Source organism: Drosophila tropicalis, unplaced genomic scaffold, assembly GCF_018151085.1.
Source record: "Drosophila tropicalis isolate 14030-0801.00 unplaced genomic scaffold, ASM1815108v1 contig_878, whole genome shotgun sequence".
In the NCBI taxonomy this organism is placed as follows: domain Eukaryota; kingdom Metazoa; phylum Arthropoda; class Insecta; order Diptera; family Drosophilidae; genus Drosophila; species Drosophila tropicalis.
Window position 1 is genome coordinate 7,081,161 of NW_027173374.1, and position 26,789 is coordinate 7,107,949.

At 38.8% G+C, this 26,789-nt stretch overlaps 1 protein-coding gene and 1 long non-coding RNA gene across 2 annotated transcripts in view; both read left to right on the forward strand.

Annotated features, from left to right (window-relative positions):
- The window catches only part of pyd (polychaetoid), a 35,152-nt gene extending 8,451 nt beyond the window's left edge, over positions 1–26,701 (forward strand). Inside the window, 12 exon segments of the mRNA XM_068301352.1 lie at positions 10,845–11,014; positions 13,369–14,997; positions 15,060–15,648; positions 18,406–18,639; positions 18,924–19,555; positions 19,623–19,771; positions 19,838–19,937; positions 20,727–20,958; positions 21,021–21,267; positions 21,366–21,498; positions 23,071–25,322; positions 26,071–26,701. Coding sequence (XP_068157453.1) covers positions 10,845–11,014; positions 13,369–14,997; positions 15,060–15,648; positions 18,406–18,639; positions 18,924–19,555; positions 19,623–19,771; positions 19,838–19,937; positions 20,727–20,958; positions 21,021–21,267; positions 21,366–21,498; positions 23,071–25,322; positions 26,071–26,294 — 6,591 coding nt within the window. The 3' untranslated portion in view covers positions 26,295–26,701.
- On the forward strand, positions 7,967–10,453 carry LOC137585555 (uncharacterized). Its single transcript, XR_011033595.1, has 3 exons — positions 7,967–8,384; positions 8,726–8,899; positions 10,417–10,453. It is a non-coding gene; the product is annotated as an uncharacterized lncRNA (long non-coding RNA).
- Positions 26,702–26,789: the final 88 nt, after the last annotated feature.

The window sequence follows — 26,789 nt, forward strand, 5'->3', positions numbered from 1 at the left end:
ATATTTGCAGCTGCTTGACTTGGTCTTTTGTTTCTTCTATTCCTTTATCTAATAGCTGATTGAGTGGAGGCCATGAACTGCAACGATCAAACAATTCTATGTGTCTGTTTGTTTTTCTTTCTTTTCGAAAAGGGGTTGGGTTCCTTCACAATATCTGGCTCAATCAAATGAATGTGTGGTGGCCCAGACCGCGAAGGCAATTACCCGCACCCACCTACTCCATCTTCTGGTGGGTTGCCATGTTAATCTTTAATAATTGTTTGGCAACCCTTTCTGGGGCTCTTTCGCCCGCCGATTGAGCTGTAAAATTGTTAATTTAGCTTCTGTATTGTTCAGTTTAGTCACGTGATCGAGGGGCTAGAGCTTAAATTGCTTTTTCCCTTTTGATGAGTTGAGTTAGGCAGGGTCTAATGAAGTTATTTATAAATTTTTTACATACATACGTTGTTTTTAGCATGTATTAATAAGAGGGGAGTTTTCGGATATATATAAACAATAACAAAGAAATTTTTCATATCTCAGCTTAATAATGGAACTTCTTGTTTAACTTAATACCTCTTCTAGTTTTTGACTGATCTTTCAGAGGCTGTTTAAGTAATGAAGTCTGGGTCTCTTCATTATAATTAATTTTCTTCTCTCACATTCACCTGAGTGTGTATATATTTTACATAAAATGATTCATTTGAATCGTATTTAGAAAAAGCAATCTATATCTCTTTGTATTCAAATGCCAATTCCAAAAGATGGTCAGCAAATCGAAATTCGTGGAACAGAGCAAAACGAATCTTTCCCAGGTTTTTATGCTTGTTGTTTGGTTCTGACTGATGTTTTATTCAGGGTTCCCCTTCAAGTTTTTTCGGGTTTTTATCTTTTGTTTGATTTGCATATAAAATTGCTTGTTAGCTTGTTTCAGATTAAGGTTAAACTTTCGCTAGGGCTGGAGAAATTCAGTCGCATAAAATTCATTTCATATGCTTGAAAATCAAACTTTGACATTTCTTTTAATAAAAGAGTGGAAAATACAATTAACGATGGGGGCGCACCTTATCGAAGGCGGGTCGATGAGAGTGAGAGGGCGGGATCCAAAAAATTTTAATGTGTGAATAATCAAAATGAGGAAATTACATGCCGAAAAATTAGTTACAACATCTTAAATATATGTATATCCATATTGTTCGATTCGCACCTTGAAAATAGTAACCTCAATATCTAAGCCAGTTCTCAAGACTCATTAAGAAAGATTTATTATCATTTTGTAGCTCGTTTTGAAATGGAAATTGAAATCTAAAACGACAATCTAGATAAAAATTCAATGTGGAAACTGAAACTGAACAAATAGTTTGACTCAATTTGTGTGAGTTTCATTCAGTTGCAGTTACAAAGACATGCATTTGCCTTCAGTTGTTGTTGGCCACAAAAATGTGGTCAAAACAAGTGACGGCAAATATTTTAAGACTTGTTTTGTTTTTGTCGTTTTTTTTTTTTTTTCTTCTCTCTTGTGTGGCTTACGAAATCAAGTTAGTAGTAGACAACAAAATTTGTATAGTTGTTAAGCATTTGATTAGGAAACAACTACAACAACAACAACTTCAGTTGACATCGACGCACCCATCGACTACCTCAATATACAAATATACATATATACTGATATATGCATATGAGTATAGAAGTAGAAGAACATTCCTTTAGATTGATTCATCATCAGCTTGGCCGAAAAACCAGTTTCCATTATGGAAACCTTTTTGCAAAAACAGTTCTGCCCCCAATCTACTGCCACAACTCCCTGAACGGTTATACGATTCTGTTCACATTAAATCAAGTGGAACCAACTAGTTACATACATATATACATTCCATTCATAATCATCATTCGCACTATGGAATCTACCTTTACACCTGACCAAATATTAAATAATTTCTGCGGTTTTTGCATTCGTTTAATTGCCCCTTTTGTTGTTGTCGTTGTTGCCTCTGATTTGATTGCATTACTTTTTATTTCTTTCTTTCTGTTGCCTTATGATTCATTTAGCCAATTCAGACACTTGATTGGTATTCAAATCTAGGTCTCTTTTGTCTGGCAGTTTACCTAATTAAATTGTGCATTGTGCTGAATATTTTTTTTGGTTTTTTTTGTTTCTTTTTTTGTATAAATATAAATATTTGTTCGTTTTGGGCATTGCAATCTTGGTTTATTTATTGAATGATAATTGTCAGCGGAAGGGAAAATTGGTATGCAAAACTTATCTGTGTCAATGAATAAAATTTTAAAGGCAAAGTATTCTTATTCGGAATTCCACTGTTAAATAAAGGATCTTTCAAGTCATTTTTAATGCAATTCTGAAAGCATTGTCATTGTTTTTATATAATTCTAATCTATTTACAATTTATGCAATTAACTAATTAATATTTTTGTTGTTTCTATTTCTTTTTAGGTGAGTTAAACGTTTCGAAAGTTATTTATAAATGCCCCTTGGGGCATGTATTCGTGAGTATGACCATGTAAAACTGTGCCTAATTAGTCTATTAAAAGGGACTGGTAGGGACTGATCCCCACAAACACACACACACACACCAACACAGTCACTGGCGGCTCATTAGGGCTCAGTTTGGTCGGCTCTCGTCCATCAAAATCTGACAGCCAAACAACATTAGAGATGGAAGCGTGATCACCTCGTGAATGCAAACAAACAATGTGGTGGATAAGAAGAAAATGTGTCACTAGGTTTCCTTTTGTAGGATTTCAAAGTGTTTGAAGTGATTTATATTTAGGTTGATGTTGTTGATTTCGCATTTCATCACTCTGCATTGCATTGCTATTTTAGATGTATTCATTATATCATTTTCCACTTGAATGCCCATCAACCTTTCATAAGCAGGAAAGTGCAATTAGTCGCATATAAAAATAGGAACCATTGAAGCAATTTCCATTATACCATCAAGGTGTGACACAGCTCCATAAACACATAGTTGCTAAAAGTTAACTCTGATATGCAAATATATCAAACGATGTTGAAAATTGCACAATTTCAGTCAACTAGCTGGTCGGTCGATGGGTCCATCGTTTGACAACTTGCACAAATATATGTTAAAGTGCTGCAAATATCTTGTTTGTGTGGGCTTTTAATCGAATTGTCGTAGTTGCCACATAGTTTACATATAATCATCAATATTTTTATGATTATTGATCCTAAGCTCTCAGCACGATCTGGTGGATACAAGTAATGGAGTGGGTTTTCTTAAGAGTACAACAAAAGCACTCTTTTTTTATGCCCACAATTAATTGCCTTATCCAATGTAAATGCAAATACAAACTGCAGCAAGCAACAAGCAATTGTCTATAAATGACAAATGTGGTTATATGCAAAATAAATAACACTTCAATTAAATGGCAAATAATAGCCTAGATAACGCCGCTAAAGTGCTTGGTATGTAAAATTTAATTGATTCAATCAAGCAATCGTTGCAAAATTGGCCATAGAACCTTCTCTGAGCCGGTCTCTGAGGTCAAATGAGCTTTTCTTATGCTCTACTTGCAAAAGCCTCAATCGCCCATTACAACAAGGATCGAGCTGACCTTTTAATTGATACAAATGGGTCGGTTTCCTTTTGGATATATAGCAAACCTTTCCTACACAATTTTCCACTTGGAATCATTTAGGTGGTAGCCTTTACTCTCAAACTGTAGTTTGCTAGATTTTGTCCTTTCATTATCTTATATCCTTAGAAATATTCTCATGTTCTACTATTTGTGTGCCTTGTTTGACTTGTCATGCTCTCAATGATTAGAATGCAACATAATGATTAGAATTTCAACATGTGAGAAGAGGATTCTTTTTATTTTTCCTCTCTGCTGTTGCTCTGTTTGCTACTCTAATGTTTGCCTTAGAAAATTACACACTCATTTCAAAGTGTTTACTCCTTGCATACGAGTGAGGCGGAGTGTGTACACTAGAATATGTATCCCGTTTCCTGTTTGCATACTAAGGGAGAACGAAATGTGGAAAAAAGGAATCACACAAAAATGGAGTAGGTGTGTGTGTGCTCTAGGCTATTGGAGTTAGGAGTGAGTGTGTGTGTGTTTAGAAATAACTTGGTGTGACAAGTGAAAGGATGCTTGCTTATGTTGTACAATGTAGATGGAAGGACAAAGGCATTTCAATCAAATTGGGCTTTAAAGGGGCTTTAGTAAAGGAATTTAAATCAGAAAGAAAGAAAAAATCATGTAGATCTGGAGCATTTCTTGTTCCATTTTGAATTTAAATTTAAGTAGGGTCTAATCGGATTTTTCTTTACTCTTATGTTGTGACCTTCTCCGCTACAAATTATATATGTATCTACCTACTCTCCTTCGTTTTCAAGGGTTCTCTCTACTTGATACCTTTCATTCAAAACCCAAAAGTCATGGATACATACAGCCAGAGACACTTGAAGGTATTTTCAGTAACTCAAATGAAAAGGCCACTGGCACGGTACGCATGTGTACCATAACCCAAACACATGAAAATTTCTCAATTTTCACTATTAGAAAAAACCCCAACCGAAGCCCACTTCAACCTACATATGTACATACATTGCCGGCGAGTACATGTGCTTGATAGTTCTTCTCGTTCATATGGATGTCTTTGTGAAGCCTCTTCCTCTTCTTCATGGCATTTGCCTAATTTATAAAAATCTAGAGTTTTGTAGTTCAAGCACGTACCACGCATGGCACGCACACAAAAGAAAAGAAAAACACTCGACAAATGGGCACACACATTCCATTCGCAGGCAAAGAGTTGAACATTTACGTATCTGATAGATACACTTTAAGCTAACTGCAACATTAACATGTCGCGCCATCATTAAAAAACTCCTAAAATGCCAAAAGGACTGGTCCCAGACGCCTCCGAAAAAGGCCATCGTCAATATGCAAATGATGTTATTGAATAGCTTCCGATTTCTCTCAACTCCAACTCCTCTGGCAACTTGTTAATCGCCCCATCAGACAAGTCATATGTCATCTACGTGAGCAACTTCCGCCTTCTTTGCTCATACCTTACATCGCACAAAATGTGCTAACCTGTTGTTTTATGTCTAACCGTCTGTCTGTATGTGTGCCTGGACGGCTCTCCACACACAGCTGCGCTCCTTGTTGACGTTTATCGCCTCCCATCCGCCCGCCACAATCAACACTTCAGTCCAGGCCAGTGACACGTTGAATCTTTGGATTATTCCTGACTTGCATACGGAAATGCGTAGCATCAAAAGCTCATAAAGACCATGACATTAGGGTAATTCAATGCTAAAGAAAAAAGCCCATAAATTGTTTATTGATTTCTGCCTAAATGCAGTTACATTAGAGGTTATACATAGATATGTAGATAAAATACAAAGGTTGTTCCGGTTAATAATAAGATACAAATACTTGGCCATGTACTTTAAGTAGTAGTTCTTCTTCAATCTTAAACAATGAACTCGATTCACCCTGATGGAACCTCATACCAAGCTATAGTCAACTCCGACTCATGAATGTATCATCATTAACAACAACACGAACAATAACAAGAACACTTAGTCACATAGTTTTCTTTCTTTGGTTCGTGTTTGCCTCTGTCGTATTGAATGAATGAATAAATAAATAAAGGTTTGAGCAAAAGTTTTTCTTTGGCAATTCACACCAAGAATCTTTGCCAAGTTTTATTCTACCAGCAGATATTTATGCCCTGACATCGTCAACATCCCCCTGTTCCCTTATGGAATAGTTGAACTGAAATGGCTTTGGTTGATTGCACCAGAGAGAGTCAATTGTTTATCAATTGCATCCATCCACTATATACATACATACATAGATGAAGTAAATAGAATCCACATGGTCTTTAACTTTGTTACCTGAAACCTGAAAGGGTCTCCGGTCTACCTGAATTCATATGGGAAAAACCCTGAAGAGCGTAACCCAAAATAGATTAAAAAATCATTAAAATGTTGATAAATTGTGCACTGTGAGTTGTGAAGATGTCGAGAGAGTGCTTAAATCGCTGTTCATTTCGGAGGTGTTGAACAAATTAAAAGGGTTTTCGAAATCGATTAAAAGATACATGCACCTCAATTTACTTAAACAAAGGGAGCTGGTCTATCTAAGAATTTAAACAACTCAACATTTCTCTACAATATTTGGCTTTTGTTTTCGATTTGTTTTTGTTTTTCGTGTTTTTATTTCTCCATGTGTCGTCTGGCCTTGTTATTTCATTCTTTTTATTTGTTTCCTACTGAATTTTTTGGCATGAGACTCTATTGGAACGCCATTGTATAGAGAAATGCCAGACGACGACATTTCCCCGCATTGTTTTTGGCATTGGCATCAGATCTCGTTTACTATGGAGAAGGGAGTGGTGTCGGTCCTAGAGTTGATTTGCTTTTAATTTTGCATAAATATGCACGGATGTCAGTTGCAGTCACTAGTCCCTGTTTTGTGCCCTTTCTGCTAACTGCAATCTGTATCTCCGTTTCCCATTTCAGGCTTTAAATCTGCATATATGAATAAATCGTTGGATACATGATACAAAAATAGTTTTTATGTTTTTGCGCAAAAACATGAAGTAAGAACAGCTTTCAGCTGTTTTTTTCTTTAATTCATTAAAAGGGTCTTTTGCATAGTTTGCAAGTTTATTATTGGATAAAATTTAATTCACAGAATTCCAAAGTTATACGAGATAGTACCCAATGACTGAATGACTGACTGACAGACTGTGAAAGAGAGATAAAGATAGATAGAGGTTCGTCTCAATGTAATGGAGATCTTTGTCACTTAATAAGCATTCTCGCTTTTGATTGAATTAGTATTTCAAGTCGTTTGTGGACTAGAAGAAGGAGAACCAAGTGTCATTGTTGCTCTTACTGATGATGATGGTGATTGTTATGGCTCGATCTGGGGACTTTTGAAATGGAGTTAAGGGGGCAGTTAATTGAATTGAAGTTGCCATCAAGTTGTGAACTTTTCAACTTTCATTTTTTGCTTTAAAGTGAAAAGAGAATGGCTAGAATAAAGAGGCATAGTTTTTTTATAAGAAAACTATCTTTTTAAATTAGATTGGCTTTCCGTTCACTAACCTCACTTATTGATTATAAATGATACCTAGAAGATCAAAAAAAGAGAAGAAATTCAAACCAAGCCAACATTTCATTTGTGATGAAATTCACTTCCTTTATTTGATCCTCCATTTTTTAGGTTCGTTGCTTTGTTTCATGCATTTCATTCTTGAGATACTACATATTTCAAAGATACTCCTCTGACCCGCATAATCATAGAAATCAAGTCCCTCGGTCTCTCTCTCGTGAAGAGAAATCTCTTCTTTCCCTATGCACACACTTTTATCAGCTATTTGCTGTATACTTATTACGTTTTGTTTACATTTTTCTATTCGCCTGCTGCCTAACGCTCGCTCTCTCTGTCTGTCTCTCTAAGTGGAATGTATCTCACATACCATCCACACCTTCTCACAGAGATAGAGATACAACCAGAGGGCCGGGGCTAACTTCGACTGCGTCAAAGTTTGTATACCCTTACAACTTTTTTGGTAACTCTTTCCTTACCTGTTAGCCATCAATGTGGAAGAACTTTTTTCTAAAAAGGCTTATGTTTGCGAAAGAATGTCCTACAATCATAGGAAATAACGAAGATATTGATCAAAGTCACTGTTTTCGACCGATCGTTCCTATGGGAGCGTTGATCCAGACGGACGGACTGCTTCCTTCTATGCGTTGCACACTTCTGATCAAAATTAATATACCCTATTTGCAAGGGTATAAAAACACACACACAGATACAGATACAATTCGTGGCTATAGCTACTGCAGTTCGCCTTCTTTTGTTCTCGTCTTGTTTGCTTTGGGCTTTGCCTTCATCCGGCTCTCCGCTTTGCGTTTGGATCTTGTGACTGTGACTCGGTCTCTGGCCATCGCCGTGCTTAGGTAGTAGTTTCGAAGCGTAGTTCAAGCCGTCAACGTCGTGCGACGGTTGCGACGGCGCAGCCAATTTTGTATCTCTCAGATACAAATACAGTGACAGAAATAGATGGTTAAATTGAATGTAAACTACATTATCCCAGCTGTGAAAAGTGACAAAAAAGAGGCAAAAAAAAATACCTCAAGTGAATGCCCAACGAAGCGCAAACAAATTCACTTTCGCGTTGCGGTGCATCTAAAAAACAAAAAAAAGATACAATTCGTCTGCCCCAAAGTGTGACGCTCCACATTTCGCCTCTGCTGCAGCTGGTCATTGGCTTTTCGTAGACGAAATGATGCAATTTTCAGTTAATTCAGTTGATTCATTTGATTTCCGCAGTGATATCCAAGTGAAATCAAAGCAAATCCGCTAACAACGCCTCACAATCAAGTATTTCGCTCGAGGTTCGAATTATGCAAATCGAGTTGCCGGTTTTTCTGTTTGTGCCATATGTTTGTAGAATGAAATAGAAAACGAAAATTCCTATCGAAGCTATATAAATTATGTTCATTGCTGGTTGTTGGAATTTCGTTGTTTATTTATAAATCATTATATCAGCTCAGCTCAAAAAAACAAGTGCAATTAATATTTCTATTTACCTATTGGAGTGCTTCAACAAAAGTCAACAAAAAGTGGCAAAAAAGTGACATCAGCTCCAAACACTCTCCTCTCTGTGTCTCTCTCGAGCGGACTTAACAAATAAGAATAAATTTTTTATAATTAATATTTATATTTTTTATTCAAGTGATTTTAATTACGTGTATTCATCTCGAATAATTTATATAAATATGCCACTTTGATATACTCAAAGTTGGCTTTATGAGAAACACTTTACATTAGACGAATTAAATAAAAAAAAAACCCCAAAAATTCTTCTAACAACATGAAGTTTCCGGATTATGTGCCAAACAACATGTTGGTAAGCAAAGACAACTTGAAATGTTTTTATACTCATTAAAATTGTAGTTAAACTATGTTAAATGAGTCCATAAATCAAAAGTTTTAAGGGGAAAAAGATGAAGCATCTAAATGAAGATTTTAGTTGGAAACTATGAAGGTCTTTTAGGGAGTTTTTCTTATCTTACCCACAATATCTCACAATTGTTTCATATAATATGATTAAAGATAACAAATATTTAAATTTTTGGTTAGTTAAATTTGATTATTAGCAGTATTAGCATATTCAAACAAGTTTGTTTATAACAAAATTTCGTTGTAAACTTTCAATTAGGGCTTATAATAATCGAAATATCAAAACGTTATTCAACTGTGTGGAAACTCAAGCAAAATTCATTTTATATTTAATTCGTCTAACTTGACAAGTTGCCACAGATTTTGATTTCAATTCATATTTTTGATATGTATGTATGTACATAACCACCTGCTATTATTACGAATCATTTGGGTTCAATTCAAATCATATTTGTTGCACAGCTTGCCCCTGCCTTAGCTCTTCCACCCCGTGGGGAGTCCAAAGCGCAACCCCATTTTAATGGTTCCTTTTGACTGAAACTCAATTGAGAGATATCCCAAAATCTTAAATCTCAATCAATCAAATTGATGAGAAAATCCAATAATTTGAGAGTAAATCAATTATACAAAAAATTACATTTTTGTTTTCACAATATGCCGAAATGATTCATACACGAATTGAGAGGGAGAGACAGAGCCATACAAATGTATGTCCATGTCATTGGATGAAAAGCCAAACCCCAAACCCGAGACCACTATTCCAAGCCCCCAGCCAGACTGGGTACTCAGGTGGGCGCCAAGCAAAATGTAGTCACAAGTCGCGACGCATCCAATTTCGAAATCAACAACGGAAAACAAAAACAAATGTGAAAATTTTCACGTGGGCTGTGAACAAGTCGTGTGCCTAAAATGAAATTAACTAAGAAATTTGTTCGCGTGGGCCAAAGTTATAAATATTTATCTCATATAGATTTAGTTGCAGGTGTAGAAATTAGACGCAACTGCCATGAATTTGCATTAAAATGTTATGCTTGGCTTGCATTTTGCTTAACATAAAGTGAGGAAAACAAAAAAAAAATGATATGAAAACAAATTTTGATGAAACTCCATGGCCGAGTTTTTGTTTTGTTTCATTTTTATTTGAATGCTAATGCTCAGTTGGGACGAGGGAAGCGTCGACGTTGAAATTATAATGAATGAACTTAATTGCAAGTGAAATTAGTCGGAGTTTTCGGTTAAGCATGAAATGAAAAGATCTTTTCGCCTTTCAAGTTCCCCTTTGATGATAGACAAAGTTGGGTAGGAGAAATTTTAAGCATGAGCCCTAATAAATTGTAGCATAAATATAAACTCTTTATATTAGGTATTCAATTTTCAGAACATGGAGATAGTTCAAGATATTCTTAACTTTTCCTCTTTTGCTAGCCACCCCGTTTGACTTTTATAATTGGTTAGAATCTAAAGTCTTAAATAGGTATCAAGTCAGGTGCATTCATTCCCAGTAAGTCACACCCAGTAGACCATTTCAACCACAATATTCTACGCATTCTTTGCAACTATGCACAAACCTCTGAAACCTGTGGGGCATAAAATTGAACTGTTGAATGGATGGGCCAGAGACAGAACCTATTGTAAGACACAAGTGTGTGTATGTAAATCAAATAAAAACGGAAGTCACATGTGTGCATTTCCGCCTCGTAAACATTGTTTATACATATTTGTTGTTGTTGTTTCACTGCTCTTTCATCCTTAACAAATTTCAATTAAAATATATTGAAATAAATTGTTGACGAGAGAAAAGAAGAGGCACCTATGTACGTACATAATATATACTGGTATTTTCTATACATATAAATATAGTTAAATAACTCATTTCTTTTAACTTTTTCCAGGGCGATCGCACCACATGGGAATATCACACAGTTTCGGTGACTCGAGTGCCTGGCTATGGCTTTGGCATTGCTGTTTCCGGTGGACGTGATAATCCCCATTTCGCCAACGGTGATCCCTCAATTGCAGTGAGTGATGTGCTTAAAGGTGGCCCAGCCGAGGATCGTTTGCAGTAAGTACAAATGAATGGGGGTCACCCTAAGACTTGGGCTTAAAAAGTGACTCGACATAAATAAGTAGAACCACAGAATTATAAGGTATAGCGCTAGGGTGGGGAGGGTCAACAGCTGTTCTTATACTAAAGGGCTTTTGTTAATTATACTTCATACTCTGGCGTATATATGTACATATAAATATCGTGATGTGTCAGCTGGGCAGGAAACTAATTGTTGTAAAGGGAAATGTTTGACACGGATTGGAGAGCAGCATTTCCCATGCTCTTAACGAAGTTTGAAGCTATAAGTTTTAAATTAAAGTATATATAGAAAGAGATTTTCAATGAAGGCTTGATAATTTCCAAATGAAAGATGGGAAGTGAAGACAGAGGTATACATATATCGAAATCGAATTTAATATCCTCCAAAGTGAAAATTAAATGTCATTACGAATTCTCAACACTGTTTACTGTTCTCCCTCCTTTTCTGTACTTTATGTCAAACATTTGGCATCGTTAATCTTATGTTTAGACTATTAAGATCCCACTCCCCAAAAACAAAACCCAAATAATTCCGAAGCACGCTTCAAAAGTTCAACTCACGTAGCTGGGGCCAACCCAAGGTATAATTAAACCAACGCCTCGACCAGACGCTCCATCCTTCTATCTCTCTCTGTCTCTGTCTCTTTGTGTCTTTCACTCTGTTGATAATAAAAATTCCAAAACGTTTTTCAATAGACCCGTCTCGTCCGTCCTTTGCTTCTCGTCGTCGGTGTGATTAAAAACTTGTCATAATCTTTTTTCCAAAGAAACTATTTACACTATGTCTGTTTTCCGCCGTCTGCCCGACTGCCTGCCTGGCTGCCTGCCCGCCGGTTGCTCGAACAGAAAACACAAATTTTTTCAGGTCGCTTCGTCTTTGTACCTGTTGTAATTTCATAAATGAAAATCCCAAGAAAAAGGGCCAGGAAAAAATGTTTCTCTCTCGTTGTCTGCTCCTCTTTCAATATGTTTGGCGGACAACAAGTGTAAATTAGAAGACCTTGTCGAAGGCGGAACATGTGTGATTCTGAGTCTGTCTGTCGGTATTGATAACTAAGCTAAAGTTTTCGTTTCACTGTTATTTGGTCTGTCTTTCTTCTGAGCTTCTTTTGGAATGTTCCCAGCCGCATTTTGGCCCGGCTTTAGAGCCGATAGATAGACGACTTAAAGTCTGCGGTAGAAGCAATTTCGCAGGCATCAGAACAGAAAGTAAAACGCGGCACAGATCTTCATGCTAGCCTAGACAACTTAATTATGAGGCAAATACACTGAGAAAAATTATGCATTAGCATCAGCATTACTTCGAATTTTAATATAAGATTCTCTAAATGTTTATTCTAATCTCGAAACAGGATTTAAAGGTAATGCCAATTGTACTTTTAATTACCTTTCTATATTCTGAGCTGCAATTTCGTTCTGTGTAGACTTACAGTTCCCCATAGACAAGCAATTTGTGTTGCTATTTTTCTATCATTAAAACCACTTTGTCTGCACAGAAGAATTTCAGTTTTTGCTGTTATCTATAACATTCTTGTTGTGTCATTAATTCGTTCGTCATGTGCTATTTACAATACATACAATACATATAATAATGTTTTTACTTTTTCTTCTTATTATTATGTTTCTCTGTTCCGTTCCAAGAACACGAGACTCAGTCGCTTTATAATTGTCCAGGTAGGAACTAGACTGGTTTACCCTCCTCCGAAGTAACCTTTTCTCTTCTCCTTTGTTCGGATTTCTATTTCCATCTCCGACCAAGCGTAAATTGCGTCTAGTCATACGTACTTACCACTTTAGCCGTTGCTTTTTGTCTGTTTATTAGCGTATGACTTCAATCCACGAATAACCTGATTTCTCCCATGTAATGTCGAACGATAGGAAAACACACAACAAAAACAAAAACAGAAACAACCGATCCACTTACCTACGGATAAATAAATGTAATTTAAGCTGCAGTCTTTTGGTTCAGTTATCTGTTTGCTACTGTTGAAGATTTCGTTAATTATATAGCTGGAAAACATAAACTAATGATTGTGTAAAATGAACAATTTGTTGACTGGCGACTGACTGACTGTCTGACAAGGTCGTTGTTTTAATGACCCGACTGGAAGAGTAGGAGAATGCAAGATTAGAGAGTCTAGTCACGATTTGTACATTAGCTTGGTGGTTTAATTTTATTATATCAACATGGAGTGCAATTAATTCTTTTTTGAATTATCACCTGAGGGACAATACATAAGAAGTGATTCTAGATAGCAAAATAATGGTTAAGGAGTATCTCCGTTTATTTGAGTTAATTACTTACTTTTCTTTTCCTTTGTCCATTTCAGAGTTAACGATCGCATCATATCGGTAAATGGGGTATCACTCGAAAATGTGGAATATGCAACAGCGGTGCAAGTGCTTCGCGATAGCGGTAATACAGTCACTCTTGTCGTCAAACGTCGCGTGCCTTTGAATGCCGTCAATACGAACGCCATCCAGCACCAGCATTCACACAGTCTCAGTTCGGTGGGCCAATTGGTGGCCAATGGCAGCAATGGACTGAATGGCACGGGTTTGAATGGCGGTGCGATTAGTACAAGCAACAGTCAAACTCCAAGCATGAGCCAACCCAATTCGCTGAACTCCTCGCTAGTGCAGAATGTTAGTGGTGTGGGAATAGGCGGAGGAGGACAACCCATCAAGGTTACTCTAACCAAGGGCAGCAAAAAGGATGACTATGGCATTGTGTTGGGCTGTCGACTGTTTGTCAAGGAGATCTCATCAAAAGCGCGCGAACAGTTGTCGGCCAATGGATATTCTTTACAGGAGGGTGACGTCATCACACGCATCCACAATACAAACTGTGCGGACACAATGAGCCTCAAGGAGGCCAAAAAGATTATCGATGGCTGCAAAGAGCGTTTGAATCTTGTGGTGCTAAGGGATATTACAAATCAGGCAGCGGCCACAGTGGTAAACCAAATGAATCTGAACAACTCGGGTCATCAGCAGGCCACGGCCAATCTGTATGCCAGTCACCATCACCATCATCAGGCTCAGGTTTCCGGATGCAGCAACAATCTCGATGAAGCCTACCTGCCGGGTGGAGCCAGTTATTCCTCGCAGAATTTATATGTGCAACCACCCACACGCACCTCGAATGGTCCAAGCGCCATAAATGGAAATGGTTTAAATGAGGAGAAAAGCAATCTAACACCTAGGGGACGCTCGCGAGGGCCTCTAATGGATGGAGTGTCGCTGCAACAATTGGATAGGCCTGTCACACCTACGAATGGAGGTCGCGGTAGATCGGGAGCAGAAGAACCACCCCGTCCGCCGCCTCCTCGAGGATCCAGTGGCGGAGAAGATTTCTACAGCTCCCGCCGCCAACTCTACGAGGAGCGTCAGAGTGCCGAGCCACGTTTCATTTCATTCCAGAAGGAGGGCAGTGTTGGCATTCGACTTACTGGCGGCAATGAGGCTGGCATTTTCGTGACTGCCGTGCAACCCGGTTCACCTGCCTCCCTGCAAGGCCTAACGCCTGGTGATAAAATCCTCAAGGTCAACGACATGGACATGAATGGTGTGACGCGAGAGGAGGCTGTGCTCTTTCTGCTCAGCCTTCAAGATCGCATCGATCTCATTGTGCAGTACTGCAAGGAGGAATACGATGAGGTGGTCACCAATCAGCGGGGCGACTCGTTCCACATCAAAACACATTTCCACTGCGATAATCCTTCCAAAGGCGAAATGGCTTTCAAAGCGGGTGACGTCTTTCGGGTGATCGACACTCTACACAACGGCGTCGTCGGTTCGTGGCAAGTGTTGAAGATTGGACGCGGCCATCAGGAGATGCAGCGTGGAGTTATACCAAACAAGTCAAGGGCCGAAGAATTGGCCACAGCTCAATTCAATGCCACCAAGAAGGAGATGAATGCCAATGAATCAAGAGGAAACTTCTTCCGCAGACGACGGTAAATATCTTAAAATAACTCCAATAGTTTCAAGGTTAATCCAATTGAATTTCTTATTTTAGCTCCACTCATCGACGCTCCAAGAGTCTTTCCCGTGAAAATTGGGACGATGTCGTCTTCTCTGATAGCATTTCCAAATTCCCTGCCTATGAACGCGTGGTGCTTCGTCATCCAGGCTTTGTGCGGCCCGTGGTGCTCTTTGGGCCCGTCTCTGATATTGCCAGAGAGAAGCTGGCCAAAGATTATCCCGACAAATTCTCAACTCCCCTGCAAGACGATGATAAATCCAATGGCAAATGTCGCATAGTCCGTCTCTCGAACATCAGAGACATAATGGATCGCGGCAAGCATGCTCTTCTCGATATCACACCAAATGCCGTAGATCGTCTCAACTATGCTCAATTCTATCCAGTGGTGATTTTCCTCAAAACGGACACTAAACATGTGATTAAACAACTTCGCCATGGCCTGCCCAAAGCTGCCCACAAGAGTTCAAAGAAATTGCTTGAACAATGCCAGAAGTTGGAACGCGTCTGGTCGCACATCTTTAGCACACAGATTGTCCTGAACGATGAGGAGTCCTGGTATCGCAAATTGCGAGATTCGATCGATCTGCAGCAGAGCGGAGCCGTCTGGATGTCCGAGTCCAAGGTAAGTGGAAGAATAAGTATATGGCAAATGAATGATTTAGTTAGTTGTCTAGATGTTGTCACATACATTTTTTTTTTTTAATTTTTTTAATAACTCTACATTATTGATGTTGTAATTTTGTCCTTGGTGAAGGGATTTACAAGAAAAAAAGAAAAAAATGTCCAAAGGATTACAATTCATTTATTTATTACTACAATTCTTTCGAATCGAGTTTTTGATAATCTAATTTAAAATACTCTTCGGATTTGTTCCTCCTATTTATCCAATTTTGGATTATGATATATAAATAGTTTTGCCTTAGCACGTTTAGAAAACTAAATTATTGTTTAGTCAATTAAAAAGAATATGAATGATTCCAATGTAGTAATAGACATATAACTAATTATAACTCTCTTATTGTTTAATAACTTTTCATTTTGATTTTATTATTATTTATTTTCAATTTGGTTATGGTCAATATTCTAATTTTGAATTTTTTCTAACCTTTCTCTATTTTTCCTCTACAATAATAATAATCTTACCACACCCATACACACACACACACACACACACACACTCATATATACCCACCCACCTATACACATTTTCGTATATATCATGTAGTTCCCCGACTCCCCCAATGAAATGCTATTCCCACCTTATATCGCACAGCCATGCAAATTCGCTTGCTGTCGTCGCCCCAACACATCGACCTCGGTTCCTCGCTACAATACAGTCACTCGTCGCAATTCCTTCTCGCTGCAAGCTTACAACGAGAGTAGTGGACAGAGGCATTCGCCACCACCTCCTCGACCACCGCCCATACGCACCACCAGCAGCAGCAGTCAAGCTTATTCCTTGGGGCCGGTCATAAAGCCAGCTTCTTCGATGCCCAGTGGTCTGGCTGTTAATACGGCTAATCTCACAATGCCAGCAACAGCGGCTAAAACTAGTGGCTTGACTCTGGCGGATCCCATGGCCACTAGCACGACAACTGTCGATATTGAGTACCACAGTTCCCAGCCAAATCTTCTTAGTAATAGCTTCTCGACACGCTCCACATCGAATTTGGGCTTTATGCCATCCAATCCACCTGCTAGCCGCTATGGCTTACGGCCCGCTTCCATAGAGCGGCGAACCACGCCCTATTACTATCATGAACTGCTGCAAAAGAATGTTTTCGATTCAAGTTTGAATCTACTGCAAGAGAAGAACAATAATCTCAAGCAGCAGGAGAAACAATTGCAGCCGGCTGCTGGTGATGCACAGGTCACTTCTGCCGCTACGGCAAAGAGGGCTACTCCGAATCCAAATCCAAGGATTTCTAAGCCACAGCAGCGTCTGCCCAATAGTGGTAGCATTAGCAGCAGTGCCAAATTGGCAGCTGCCTATGCCTCATATCCTTCGATTAGTAATCTGCTAGGTAATACCGATAGTGATGGAACTTTGGTCGATGATGATGATGATAATGATAATGACAAACTAAATCGGGCTTTCAATAATCTAACCCATCAAATTGCCAGTTTGAATAATTCAAGTAGCAAAAACAACAGCAACAGCAGCAACAACAACAACAACAGCAACAATAATCATAGCAATCTGAATAATCTGATTAATAATGCTGATTCCAACAACAATGTTGGCCAACGTAACGAGTGCATTGCATGAGAATCGGTGTTAATTTAGTTAAGCGAAATCTGACCAAATCAGCAAAAGGTTAATCCCTTTTCTCTCTGATTTACTCTGATTTCTTCAACTGAATAGTTGGAGCTTTTTTTTTTGCATGTAGTTGTTTTTACCGCAAATTATGTTATAAGAGCAATAAAAAATCAACTATATACCCGTTGTGTACATATTCAAATATATACATATATATTTTTCTGACGCATGATCATAATCAGAGAAATTGCCATTTGTTAGGCCGGTAACTCGCCATATTTGTTTACTCGTTGCTTTTTACAGCAAGTTTCAATGTAAATATTATGGAATATATAAGAAAGATTTCAATTCCATTTTGTATTTATAACATTAAATAGAAGTATCTACTTTTAATTCGATTTATAGAAATGTCGATTACTCGTTACTTTATTTACTCGCTGTGTTTAAAAAAGACAAATGGCAATTTAAGTCTAATCTACCTCCCTACACCTCCCACTCACTTGAATCCACCTCCACATCACCCGATATACATATGTATAACCAAGTAATCCTAATCAATAATCAAATTACATTATCTAGTTTAAGTCGAAAGCATAAACCATATCACTGAGTATTCAGTTTAAGTTTTTGCTAAACCAAAAAAAAAAAACAAACAAAACATATTTTTATCAAGTTGCTAACTAAATGTTTTTCGTTTTCATTTGTTTCTTTTATTTACATACCAAAATCAATACCAAAAACCGATACCAAACATCATCATGGTCATTTCCCGCTTAATCATCATAATAATATCGAAATCCTCCTAAAAAAAACAACACACACAACCACAAATAATAATCAAAAACACAAATTGTCCTCGTCCTGAAAAAAAACATCTTGTGTTCGTCCTTATTTATTTTTATTATGCTTGGCAATTCAACAAAACCAAATACCGAATTCAATCGAATCTCAATCATCAAAAACCAAATTATATATATTTTCTTTGTTTTCGAAAAAAAACCGTTTCTTGTTGCTGTTTTTGAAATTGATTTAAAATTTACATAATTTTGCCTACGCGATAATTATTTTACCGCTAAATTTTTGCTCTGCGCTAACCTAAAAACGCGATCGCGAACGCAGCCCGTAGAATCCCTCTCCGATGATTTCCTATTCCCCATGACCACATCCCGTTTATCGTATGCATCAAGTCCCGAATCCGATTTGGAACTAAGTCCCGGGCCATCCGCATCATTGTCCTTGGGCAATTTACCGCAATTGGTTAAAGCGAGCTCAGATCCATCGATTGCCACTAATCAGGATAACTTGGATAGGGATAGAGACATAATTGGTGAAGGACTACCACCTCCATATACGGTAAGAGGCCAAAAAAAAGAAAACATGTGACCCACCAACAACTCAAAACCACTTAGCATGCGCTTTAACTAAAGTTAAATTCAAAATCGAACTAAAACTAGCGCCCAATCAGACCAATCCTGCAACCGTCACCCTCTCCCGCTCCCATTCCCCGCCTCTAGAAATAAAACACCTTCCCACGCCCCACCTTGATCATCTATCGATATCAAACTCGTGTGTGCTAATATATTTTCACTATCCAATCTTCGATCCTCACCTCGAACTCGATGCACTCGTAAAAATAGGTACCCTATGATCACGGCGTTCAGCCGCCACCAAATCGTCGCCAGACTTTGGATTCCAGCAAGTATAGCATCTATGGAACAAATGTTAACCAACAGCAGCAGCAACAACAACAGCAGCTGCAGGCGACACCACAACCAGGATCAGCTGGTGATCTTTCAGCCGTACGCCCACAATCTTTATATGGTATTAATGCCCCCGATTTGCCGCCACGCATCGATCGTCAATCCAAACCGGGTGACTTGCCTCTGAATACTTCAGGTTCATCCTCGCGCAACGGCAGCTCCGGTGGCGGCACCTTGGGTCGCAGTGCCCAAGAGCGCCTCTTTGGTTCCAAGCCAATTGTTCAGGATGATGTTCAAGCCGAGTATATAACTCGAAATGCCTTGGTCGGTGCAGGCGGAGGAGGAGGAGGAAATGGTGTCGATACCATCGAAAGGCAACAGCAGCAGCAGCAGCAACAACACGCCTCTCTCGAGCGGCAGGCACGGATGAATGCAGCCCAGCACAAGGTCAACGGTGCCTCCACCTATGACAGCGTCTCCAGCTATGATTCATATAATAATACACAAATGCAGAATCTTGGACGATTGGGACCCAATGCCCCCGATGATCTCAAATCAGTGCCAGCAAGGTAAATGAAAATAACACCCCCATTGCCCCCCTCCGGATTTGATAAATAGATTTGTCTATTCTCTTAGTGGTCGTCCCTTGCCGCCTGTTGGTCCATCCCATGATTATGGTCGTGCTCCACACGATCATCGTGGCTTTGGTCCTGCAAATGATTTGAATCGCCAAAGTAGTCCCGGTCGCCCGCATTATCATGAGATGAATGCATCCCGTAATATTGGTAAGACCTAAAGAAACTCTTTAACGTAACCGTCCAATGAAATTTTGAAAAACTTCCTACATTCAGATCCTCGCAATGGCACACCGCAACGTCCTTCAAATTTGGGTTTGGATAGCAGTCCACGCAAGCCATTGGTGGAAACGAAAACCGATTATGGCAAATATAGGTATGATTCTATATACATTTATGGCTATATATATCTTCTCTCTATCTAGATCTTGTTCGACTAACAAAATTTATTTTTACTTCTGTTTGTTAACGAAATGTAAACGTTTCTTTTTCTTTTACCCTCAACTGAATATCGCATGCTTTCTTTTCAACGTAAATATGTTGTATCGTTTTAAATATATATGTGTATATATATATATTTGTTCATTCCTTTGTGATCCATTTAGAAGCTACCATTTATATGTGCCCCATATGTCCCATTTGCATTTCACACAAGCAACAAATTCCCCATCTTGTGGCTTTTATCATCGCCGACCTTTGCATGCCTTAAGATCGACCGTTTCTCCATACGATACACTTGTCTAGGCCCAAGGATGCCTCGATTCGACCATTTCGTTTGGCGAATTAAACGATATTGCACTTATATACATCTTAATATATACAAATCCAATCGAATTATAGCAAACACTGCCCACTTCTTTTGTAAATAGCAAACCGATTCCCTTAAAAAGTGCAATAAACGATGTCTATATTTAATTTTAAACTTTTACGTATTGTCTAGTTGGTATATTTTTTATTCTCACTCATTTTCCTATAATTATGTGAATTTTCTCTTTGTCTTTTGTTATGTCACACATCAACAACAACAACAACAACAACATCGACTGTTTTACGCTCTCTCTCTATCTCTGTATGTTGCACCACATCACGAAAAAAACCCGATAACCACCAATACCCACACACAACCACCGTCACAACCACCACCACCCACAATCACCTCGTACAGCCGCAACAATTCCGTTTCCCAAGCCGACTACAGCAAGCTGCCAAAGAATGCCCATGGCAGTGGAGTCGTTCCACCGCCCAATGTCAATGGCAATGGCAACGGCACACCGAGCAGTAATGGCAGTGGTGGACCCTTTAAACCAGTACCACCACCGAAACCCAAGAACTATCGTCCGCCTGTCCAGAGCGGCGGTAGCAGTGGCAGTGGTGGCACCACACCCTGGGAAAATGGGGTAAGTGTAGTGAAATTTATTTAAATGAAAGGATTTTAATTGGCTTTTCTCTTTATTCATAGGACTCTGGTTCGCCACGTTCCCCCAATGGTTTTTACTATCCACCAACGCCCTCATCGCATCATCATTATGGCCAACAGCAAACTCCTGGTTCGCCACAGCAGCCCACTTATGGCCAGGCCCCGCCACCGCAACAGGCTCAGCCCTATCCAACAGCCAATGGCTACAATGGCAATAGCCATCATTATAATGGTGGAAGCGGAACAGGTCCCTACATAGCACCACATCGTGGCATGCCACCGCCAATTGGTAAGTTAAGCATTCGAACGAAAACATCAGCTCCATCAGAAATCCTTAAAGCTTTAAAAGGTGTCCTTTGATAACAGACCAATTTCCCTCCATTTTAGGTAATCTACCACCACATACACCCGAGAGACATGCTCTGGACTTGGCCGGAAGTCGGGAGCAACGTGGCTCAGCATTCGAATTGTATCGGAAACCGCAAATCGGAGCCACAGCCGGGCACCATCACAATATGAGGTAAGTTGGCTCAGATTTTCCATACTCTACGTACTCCACTCCAACCCTCTCCCCCTCCCATTCACTGAACAAAGAAAGAAAATGTATTTCCAACGGAAAATAGAAATGAACACAACAAGAAGAACGACAAAGTGAATCTCTCCTAGAAAAAAATTAAAAAAATACATTTCAAATTCGCCTTCGATTTAACTTCTTCTTTTGCTCTCTTCCCTTCAAACGATTTGTGTTAACGAAAAATGTTTTTATTTTTGTTATTTATGCTATTTGATGCCAGTTATTCAATCAGTCAATCGATCAATCAGTCAAATCATACCGATGCCAATATTCCATAATAATTCATGCGGTTAATGGTCATAATGTTTTATAATTTTACTATTTTGTTTTTTTTTTTTTACAACTTTGATAAACAATTTGTTGCAAAAATTTCACCAAAACGCACAGAACCAAAGAAAATCAAGAAACAAAAAAAAAAAAAAAAAGAAACTGAAATCGCATATTAAATAAAAATTTATCATATTGTATTTTGCCATAACCAAAATTATTAACAAATTCAACAACAATATCCGAATACTTAACAACAATTCATATATTCATTGTCAGTTGTACAAAAAGCTAAATAGTAAATACAAATAAATAGAAAATAAACAAAATAATAAATACGAAAATAAAACATTTTTCGGGTTAACGTAAATTTTTTATATATATTTTTTTTTATATTCTTCTTTTTCAAAACAAAACAAAATCCTCTATTATATATTTTTATCATGCTTTTAGCATTTTGTTTTCTCTCTCATATTTCCCTAAACTGTATTTCAATTTGATCTAAAACAAAAAACAAAAGGTATTTGAATCTAACTAAGGTTTTGGGTAATTCAAATTTTTGTATTAAAAAAACCAAAAAAAAAAAAAAAACTAACACCAAAAATCATATAAACAAAAAATTATACATATATCATCAATAGAATCTTTTCCTTAATTATTGTTGTTTGAATTATGAATAATAATAACTTGGTAAATGGTATTTAATCTTCTCTCAACAAAATATGCAATATATATAATACGATATTGTATATACAATATATATTCAACGATTTCGTTTCGCAACTGCGGAATGTGTGTGTTTTGTTAATAAATTTTTGCAGCTATTGTACAAAGGTATTTTAAAACCAAAAAACTTTCAAAACTAAAGCTGAAAATAATTGAAATGGTTTTTGCTTCAGTTCAGAACAAGACTCGGATTTTAGCTGAGTGAAGGAGTCTTTTTTTTGTAAAGTTTTCTTCATGGGGCTTATCTCAAATTTCCAATATTTCAAAGTGCTTTCTTTATGCATATATAATCTGAAGTATAAGTTAGCTAAAACAAACTGGGACTTTAATATTTGAACTTTAATTCAATTCATTAAGAAGACAGTAAACAGATTTAGTTATTTTTATAGTTTAGGGGTTCTAACTTATATTGTCACGGCCATTTAATAGCAGCACCCAGTTATGTCCTTCTATAAGAAGAAAAACAAATCCGCTTATTACAACTGAATAGAAAACCAATAAAAGTAAACCTATAAAAACCTTTAGCGAAATGGAGCCATACGATGAGCGTTATGATGATTACTATGCGATGCCACCGCCCGCGCCACCGGGTGGCCATCCTCATGCAGCACATGCTATGCAAAGATCCCGATCAGCTCCACGTTATCCCAATGAAAGGCCACCACATGTACAGGATCCCAATTACTATAATCACTATGGCACGAGTAGGAGTCATCATCATCATCATCATCAGCAGGAGCAACACCAGCAGCAGCAGCAGCAGCGTGCTGAGTACCATCAGTATTATGATGATCATGGCATGGAGATTGCAGCCCCGCCTCCGCCACTTTTGCCGCACAAGAAAAAGAAATCGGTACTAAAAAGTCCATTGGCTGCTTTGAAAAATGCCCTAATCAAGACGACACGCCCATTGAGGCGTATGAATAGCATGGTGGAGCCCGAGAGGAAGTCAAAGGGTCTAAGACGGCAGCAGTCTATGCTGGAGAGGGGTGTGCAACGACCCTATTATCCCGATGAGTATCCGACCTTTCCGTCAGCGAGCGGTTATCACACGTCTCAAGGACCAACACGGCCACCTCATCAAGATCCGTATTATGGGGGTCGCTATCCGTCTCATCCTGGCCAGCAGGAGATGATGAATAGCACCTATCAGAATCTTGAGGGTGAGGATATCTACGGCAATATAGTTCCACGCAATCATCACCATCAGCCACCACAGGACAATGGTTATGGGTACGATCAATATGATCTATATGCCAATCGAGCCTGTATCGATTTGGAACGCCGTCAGGCAGAGGCAGCAGCAGCAGCTGCAAGTCGAAATGGGCGACGGATAGTCCGTCGTCATAGCACCACCACGGCAGATCGCAATGGCGGCCACGGCAGCAGACGACCAATGGCAGCTCCCAATGGTTATGACCCGCAAGATCCACATCAACAGCATCAGGAGATTTATCAGACTCGCAATGGGGCCTATATGATGCCTGAGCAGCGAAGGGCACCCAATTCGGAGGTAATGACCAGACGACGATTCTATCCAGGGGCTGCCAATGAGCAGGGTGGTGGTGGGGCTGGAGAAGATGAGCCCATGTATCAGTCTCGTAGAGAAATGCAACGGGAAATGCAACGAAATCATTTGTATCAATCGAAACGAGAAATGCAGGAGAGGATTAGCCAGGGCAAACGCGATATGGAGCGTGAATTTAGTCCACAGAGTAGTAGTCAATCCGAAAGAGATGATCGCTCCGAGCGATCAAATTCGGAGAGCATTTACCAATCTCGGCGAGAGGCCAAAGAGAGCGCCTTAAAGACGCGCACCCAATTGAGAGATCAAATCTATCAGACGCGTCGCGAGGCTCTCGATAGCATGGCTGAACCCATCTATGTTTCGAAGAGAGATGTGGGCAGACCTGCTCCCATATATGAGTCGAAAGAGGAGAGCATTCTTCAGTCACGTGAGAATGAAACGGATGAAAAAAAGGAGAAGGAATGCAAAACGGAGCAAGTAGAGGTGGAAATTAATGCTCAAGCGGAGGAAGTGACAGAGGACACAAGTCTTAGTCGTTCGGACTTACAGAAATCCTCAGATACCGTCATTGAGAATCCCAATCAGGGAAAAGCTCCCCTTGTCCAGGGTGAAGAATATGATGACGAGGAAGTTGCCCAGGAGGAGGATAACAGTGGTGAGGTGACCACAGAACAGCCCACAGCCATTGAGACTAACCAACACAATGAGGGCATGCTGATGACCAGTGAGGTCTCGCAGCCGCATACCTCCGATGATGTATTCGAGGCAGCTGACCTAGTCTCTGACCTCCAGCCAGCTCCATCGCCGCGCACCAATCGAGCGCCCTTCCACATCTCTAATATCCTAAAACGTACAGCCCCGCCGCCAAGTTCCCCCATTGGCGACAGTTGCACTTCCATTGAGACTCAATATACCTCGCAAGTCAGCCTTCCTGTGGGTCCGCCCAATGCATCCAGCACGCCTTTCAGCAGTAGCATGTCCCTGCCCATAGCCGGCCCGGTGCCTACATCTGCTCCGGCGGCAGCTTCCGGTGCCAATGGTCCATTCCCCACCATGCCACGCGAACCGAGCACTATGCGAGGCTTCTTTGATTCAAATGGCGGCACTTTGGCCGACAAATTGTGGCAAGTCTCGCTGCAGATACCGCCGGGCGCCATTCCGCCCGGAGTTCGCCAGGAGATCTATTTCACTGTGAGTGATCCACGCATGGGTCAAGCCGTAGGCGGTCCGCCGTTGGATATGGAAAATGGTTGGTTTACTTGAACATTTTCTATAACCTCCACCAAAAAAAAAAAAAAATCAAATAACTAAGTCACAAACCATACACGTTTTTTATAAATAATATTTTGGTTTTTTTTTTTTGATTTTGAATGCGAATGATTATTATAATTATTTTACGGCAAATAAGATGTGCAATTTATCTATTATTGATTTGTGTAGTTTGAATGGTGGTTGGTAACTGTATTATTTGCTATATGTTTTATAACCAACTAACTCATTAAACTAAAAACTAATCTTTCTGCATGTAACATTCATTCATTGCCTTTAATCTGTAGGTATTCTAAATTTCTCTTCATGTTTTGAATTGTAATTCTTCAAACTTCTTCCTGAATTGTGTTATATATCTATTTTGAGCAGGCCCAGACTTTTGAAATGAATCTCAATTGAACGAAACAAAAGATTTTTTTAAGGATTTGGATGTTAACTTTCACAAAATATTGCATGATAAAAATGATTCATTTCAGAGTAAATGTGCCTCTTTCAATATCTTAAGTTACTATCTACTGATTGTTTTCTTTATCTGTCCCAATCTGTCTTTACTTCACACACCTTGTATAAACTGTATTTGTTTTACTATGCCACTTGAACTGTCTATTTTTGAACCACTACACAATACTACACTATCTCTAGCATATATAACATTTTACACAATCGATCAAGATGCTATATACTATTGTTGACAATTGTTCTTTATCTATTTTATGCAATCTCTCTAGGTGAAACTATGCTGTCGCCTCTTGTGATGTGTGGACCACAGGGCCTTGAGTTTCTGGTGCCTGTTACACTCAATATACCCCACTGTGCCGGACGTACCGCTTCATTGGGTCTGGCTCTAAAGGCCACAGATAGTGAGAAGAATTTGCATACCGAATGGGATAACATTGATTTGCCTAGCAATGCGGCTGCCCACACAGTATCCGTCAAGGTGGATCACTTCTAATCTAAATCTATCCACATATAAAGTTACCCTCATCTACACACACTCACACACAAACTCTAACACACTTTCACACGATTGTATATAGTTCCATACGAATTCCACGACAAGAAAATACAACTTTGGGCATTGCATTATACAAAAACAAAAATTATAAATAATTTAATTTAATATTCTTTGTAAATTGTGCCTTTAAGTGAACGATTGGCCCTGCTTTTTGGCATAAAACAAAAATTATATAAAGTCAATTTGATAAATCGATTTGTACAATATGAACAGTAATTAGATTTTAGTTTTATTTTTAAACAAAGATGCAAAAAAAATCAAGTTATTTTGTATATTTTAAAGCAATTTGAGCAAACGAATATGAAGAATATGTATGAAAATCTATTTTAAAAATTTATGCATAATTTATATTGCGTTTTTTTTTTTTAAATAATATATATTTTATTGCATTGTATTTCTAACATTTATTTAGCAATGTATTTGTCATCTCCT